The following is a 6,129-nucleotide window of genomic DNA, read 5'->3' on the forward strand; positions in this document are numbered from 1 at the left end:
ATGCTTCGTCGAATCACTGAACGGCGCTGTAATGACTGGCCCCCACGCCCTGAGCCCCACTTTCTTCAACATCGATTCCAATTTCAAGGCGAAAAAGCTAGTCCCACGCATTCGAATGCGCGACACCACTAACGGCAGACAGCTAGACACCACTAACGGGGATTAAGCCCATTCGCACGCTTCAGCCCATTCGCGCGTCCTCCGAATGCGCGAACGGTGCGCGGACAAAACGTGCCTGGACTGAAGCCGAATTCCACGCATTCATGATTGCATAAAGACACGTGGCGCTTGATTAATACATTAGTGATTCATATATTCTTGAATTTTGAATCCACTTCTGTACATCTCTATTCTCAAGATGGCGCGGCATATGATGATGATGATTCGTCTCATATCCTGCGGTTACCCTACGCTCCCTTTATGCCCTTGTAGGCCCCTCTTGAATAAAACAGCACGTGTTCTATTACGAGAGAATCTGGGCCCATCTCTGGTTTGGATTTCTACATCCCATTCGTTACAACTTACAAGTGGTTTATCCTCTTATCCCTTTCCCTTTCAGGCCCTTGGTGACGATGGATTAGTGACACCCCCCGCCCTCCAACCAAATATCCTGGTTCAAACCGACCCTTAATTTAACCGGGTTGGGTCATCGATTATCATTCTTTTTTGGTAGGACCGTAGGAGTTCATTCATCATCAATTGAGCGCCCTGTGGGAGCCTCAAGTGCAGCGGTTTCTAGCTTTTCAACGTCACTCGGTATCTGCTACCCACACATTGTTCCCATACCTATCCATAGAATATCACCGCTATGTATTGAAAACATCTTGCATGAATAACAAGTTAAATATTCCCAACGCACAGCTATAATGGAGTAGAAATGTGAGAACAGCTCATTAATAACAGATCCAAGCCCATTTAACCTAACACATGAACAGCAAGCTATGCTTGGTGAAAAAGCTAACTAAACATTTAGCTAAAATTGATGATGTTGATTTTGAAGCATTCTAAATAATCTAATCTAATGAAGCTGAAACGGATAGGACTAAATATGGCTGACCAGTAATAGATTTTGGCTTTCCCAATTCTTTTCAACAAACATAATTTACAATTAAACGTATTCATGGATGAGGTTCGAACTTGGTTTTTATTAAAATTCTAATGGAAGCCCAAACTTGCAGTGTAAACTTAAAGTCGAAACCCGGCTCATAAACAAGTCTACTTACAACCTATAGGCTATCTGCATAGGGCCCACCTTGAAAACCCAAAAGACGTTGGCTCATTTGAATCATTATCCACTAAAACTAAAATTCATCTCAGCCCCCCCAAACGCATCTTTAGCAGTAAGAACTCTGGCAGTCTGGTTCTAATGGAAGCCCAAACTTGTACTTTAAAGTCGAAGCCCGGCCCATAAACAAGTGTACTTACAACCTATAGGGTATCCGCATAGGTCCCACCTTGAAAACCCAAAAGCCGTTGGCTCATTTGAATCATTATCCACTAAAACTAAAATTCATCTCAGCCCTCCCAAACGCATCTTTAGCAGTAAGAACTCTGGCAGTCTGGCCCCGCTTTACTTTTTAGACAGGCGGGGTTTGCCACTCGCCACTCCAGTGGTGACCGATACTAATCAGCATTCAGCAGTGTCCAAGTTTCTGAAACCAATTTGATTAAAATGCCCTTTATACTTAGAAAAACAAGAATCAAAGAGCCTTTACATAAAAGACCGGACCATGTGATGGATTGGATGCTATGTTATGATCCCACCAAATGAGCCACTAGGGTGGGACCTACTCGGTGGCCCAACTTTTATTTTATTCTCTTCGACTGACTGATTGATTTTGATTTACAACACAATCTAAAAGAAGAGAATAAACTCAACGGCTGCGATTATCTTATCATTTTGAGTTGGACATCCAAAGAAATCTCCAGTGGGCCCGGTGCCTCGTGTGTGCGGGTTAATGTCGTCCTTATTGGTTCGTTGCCGGATTCTGTTCCCGCAAATGCTCATTATGCGATCCACCATAAAGTAGAGGGCAGAATCGTAATTGTAGTTCCCAGATTTCGAAGATGATACGATACGCAGTAAGCGGAATCAGCGCTTTACTGTGACATTTCTGCCGTTGAGAATTCACAAAGACAGCGCCTCATCATCTCGTCTTTCTTTAACTCAAGCTAAGGGAGGAGGGTTAAGCGGATCGCTCTTTGCGTCAATTGATCTAGAAGATGTACAAAATACGAAGGGTACTTTAGTCAATAAAACATCCCATTGTTTTCAGTAGGAAATTGGGATTGGGCCCATGTGGGATTATGTTGATTTACGGAAATACCTTGGTTTTGGGGATGTCTTATTTGTCCCGTCAGATTGGAATCCTCTAACAGTCCCCTGCTATCTTTGATGAAGGAAGATTTGGCATGACCTCACATATACGCAACACGTGGCAAAGGCAATAGCTCGGCACAAAAGCACGTTTAAGATGCGAACACCAGCGGTCTGAACTTCCTACTAGGAGTCCGAACTCTCCCTTCGACCCCAAGTCAGATAGTAACCGAACTGACTTGTCTTGAAGCAGTTCGGGACACACCTCACTGTACTGGCCTGCCTTATAACAGTTCGGGACACACCTCATCAAACTGGCCTGCCTTATAGCAGTTCGGGACACACCTCGCCGAACTGGCCTACCTTAGCTATACAGGACATACCTCCGAACTCAAGACTTCACCTCGCTCACCACTCCACATCGCCCTTAGGACGCCAAAACCAAACAAATCGTACTATGCCTAACATCAAGGAAGGTCATACCCAAGGGCGGCGCACCTGACTGACTTGGGATCTGACGCTTGACGGCCGCACTCCAAACGGCCACCTGTCGTCGTCTCCTGACACCGCCATCTCCAGTTACAGAGACGGTTCCGATAAAAGGCAGTGACGATTTTGCCCCAGTAGAAAGGGACAACACCCGAACTGACAGATGCAAGGGTAATCATACCCGACCTGACAAGGGCTTCGGAGCGAGTGCGCGAAGTGATTATAAAAGGCCTGCTACCCCCAATAACAAGGTACGTGAACTTTGCACCATCTGGCCTATACTTTGCCTTTGAAAGAATACTAACTTGAGCTTCAAAGTTATCTCACAGGATTCCCCCCAAAGTTCTCTCATCATTCCCGTTTCGGGCTTCCCGTCGCTCCAGTTCAGAGGCGAAATCGCTGACAACTAAGACCGACCGGATTGATTCCATCAATCTCCAACATCTATATAACCACCTCCTCACACTCTTCTCCTACGCTTTCCGCTCGTCTCCTGGGATACGCTGCACCCCTATTCCAGCGCCACCCGCAATCCCTTGAAACCACCAAATCTTCACCATTTCTCTTCGTTTCTAAATCTCCCTTACCCACAAACCACGAAGATGTCGTCGGAAAACCACCTTCTGTTCCTCCCGCAAGCTTCTCATTCTTCTGTTCTAAACTTTGAAGTAGCGACCTGTGTTTTGCTCCTTGTCATCGTGTTTTCTTTTTGGCTCGCACCAGGCGGTCTTGCTTGGGCTCTTTCCAAGGCCAAGTCCCGAATAGCCATACCAGGACCATCTGGTTTTCCTCTCGTGGGTCTACTGTTTGCCTTCACAGGCTCAACGACCCATCGAGTTCTTGCTAAGCTTGCACAATGCCTCAATGCCAAACCACTTATGGCCTTCTCTGTTGGATTCACTCGTTTCATCATCTCTAGCCACCCGGAAACAGCTAAGGAAATTTTGAACAGCTCTGCTTTCGCCGACAGGCCAGTGAAGGAATCGGCCTACGAGCTTCTCTTCCACCGGGCAATGGGTTTTGCTCCGTACGGTGAGTACTGGAGAAATTTGAGGAGGATCTCGGCTACCCATATGTTCAGTCCAAAGAGGATCGCTGGTTTCGGATCTTTTAGGAGGGAAATCGGTTCGAGAATAGTGGAGGAGATACGGGATATGATGGTGAAGAACGGGATGGTTGAGGTGAAGAAAGTGTTGCATTTTGGTTCTCTGAACAATGTGATGATGAGTGTTTTTGGGAGGACTTATGACTTCAAGGAAGGTGGAGATGGGTTTGAGCTTGAAGGGTTGGTTAGTGAAGGGTACGAGTTGCTCGGGATTTTTAACTGGAGTGATCACTTTCCTGTGCTGGGTTTGTTGGACTTGCAGGGCGTAAGGAAGAGATGCAGAAGGTTGGTTACTAAGGTCAATGCTTTTGTTAAGAACATCATAGAGGAGCATAGGAGGAGGAGGGTTAACGGAGCTCTAGACGACGAAAGTGACAGAGATTTCGTCGACATCTTGCTTGATTTGGAGAAAGAAGACAGGCTCAATGACTCTGACATGATTGCCGTTCTCTGGGTAAGATGTTACTAATTTCGTTTTTTCCTTTGATTTCGTATGATCACTCTGGTTTACTATTATCTGTAATGTTTTTATCCTCATTTGGCTCTTGTTTCATGATCAAGCTATTTCGTGCATGAATCAGGATTTTAATACATATTTTTTATTTCATTATCCTGGGCAACAACAAGAGATTTCAGTTGTTTTCGTTTCAGAGCTAGGACTTGAATCTGTTTTCTAGTATTCTTTATTCATTTGATTGAAATGGTTAGTTAGGAAATTCCTTGTTCACGAGTTTTAAAATTTTACTGTAACTGTTTGCTTTATTAAATTATTGGAACAGTATACGGCAATAAGTTGATCGTTCATTTGAATATCTTTCAGGAAATGATATTCAGAGGGACTGATACAGTAGCAATTCTCTTGGAGTGGATTTTAGCACGAATGTTAATGCACCCAGATATCCAAGCCAAAGCCCAATCAGAGATCGATGCTGTTGTGGGAGCCACCCGATTCGTATCAGATTCTGATCTTCCTAACTTGCCTTACCTCCAAGCCATAGTGAAGGAATCTCTCAGGATGCACCCTCCAGGTCCCCTCCTCTCCTGGGCCCGGCTCGCCGTCCACGATGTCCACATCGGTGAGTTTTTCATCCCCGCAGGAACAACAGCCATGGTGAATATGTGGGCAATAACCCACGACGAAGGAATCTGGTCGGAGCCGGCTGAGTTCAAGCCCGAGAGGTTTATGAAGGAAGAAGTGAGCATTATGGGGTCTGACTTGAGGTTGGCTCCCTTCGGCTCCGGGAGGAGGGTCTGTCCCGGCAAGGCTATGGGGTTGGCTACTGTTCAACTCTGGCTTGCTCAGTTGCTTCAGAGCTTCAAATGGGCTCCTTCTGATAGTGGGGTCGATCTGTCAGAGTGCTTGAAGCTTTCTCTTGAAATGAAGAACCCATTGGTCTGTGTAGCTGTGTCAAGGCTTGCTTGAAAGATGGTGTGGAGTGGTTTCTGCTATGAAGAATGAAGGAATGAATGGCTGGCCCAATTTGGTGGATTCACGTAAACAGTTTTAGGGTAGATAATTAGGCTAGCACAACTTAGGAGCCTTAGTTTTGGTTATGATGCTTTTAGGGTTTTTAAGTAGTTGGAGTACCAGCTGTCTTTTTCCTGTTCTTTTTTGTGAGGAAGATGGTTTTTTAACGGTTGAACTGTTGGTTCATCAGTTGTATACTGCTGCACTGGTCTGTGTTCATATTCTGAAATTCTATGTGATGTATCCTGCTTTTCATATGATATAAATAGGAAAAATTATATTCAGAGCTAGCAGTTTGCACAATGTTCTGTTAGGAATGGGCTGCTCTATCTTGGGTTGTCTGATTTTTCCTCTATTTTCTGTGGATCTTTTGCAATTGGCACTGTGAATTTTCATTTTGCCTTGATAGTTGAAATGGGTCCCTTTTCTTGGGTGGCATTTCTATCTTCATAGACCATAGTGGATGTAAGGTCATCTTATTCGCCTGTATTAAATTTTGAGAAAATGACTTGGTAACAACAAATTAAAGGGGTGGTGTAATTGGCCCTTTAGAAGGCAAACTGGGGAATAGATCTTGGTGAACTTGTTTGTTGTCTCCTCTCTTTTTCTTCTTTTTGTTTTGTTCACTTAACTTTGTAATCACGTAATTATCAAATGAAAAGTTGGAATAATGTGTCAAATTAGTTTCCATTATATATATATATAGATAGACCATAGGAAAGAGAGAGAGAAAGAGAAAACTTTGGAATC

General features: G+C 44.4%; 1 protein-coding gene across 1 annotated transcript; it reads left to right on the forward strand.

Moving 5' to 3' along the window:
- Nucleotides 1-3,077: 3,077 nt before the first annotated feature.
- On the forward strand, nucleotides 3,078-5,667 carry LOC148863345 (cytochrome P450 78A5-like). Its single transcript, XM_088975311.1, has 2 exons — nucleotides 3,078-4,365; nucleotides 4,732-5,667. Exons 1-2 carry the CDS (start codon nucleotides 3,409-3,411, stop codon nucleotides 5,332-5,334), a joined length of 1,560 nt encoding a protein of 519 aa, XP_088831437.1. The 5' UTR covers nucleotides 3,078-3,408; the 3' UTR covers nucleotides 5,335-5,667.
- Nucleotides 5,668-6,129: the final 462 nt, after the last annotated feature.

Source organism: Nelumbo lutea, chromosome 3 (genome assembly GCF_056320005.1).
Source record: "Nelumbo lutea isolate HS-2025 chromosome 3, American lotus-T2T, whole genome shotgun sequence".
Lineage (NCBI taxonomy): Eukaryota > Viridiplantae > Streptophyta > Magnoliopsida > Proteales > Nelumbonaceae > Nelumbo > Nelumbo lutea.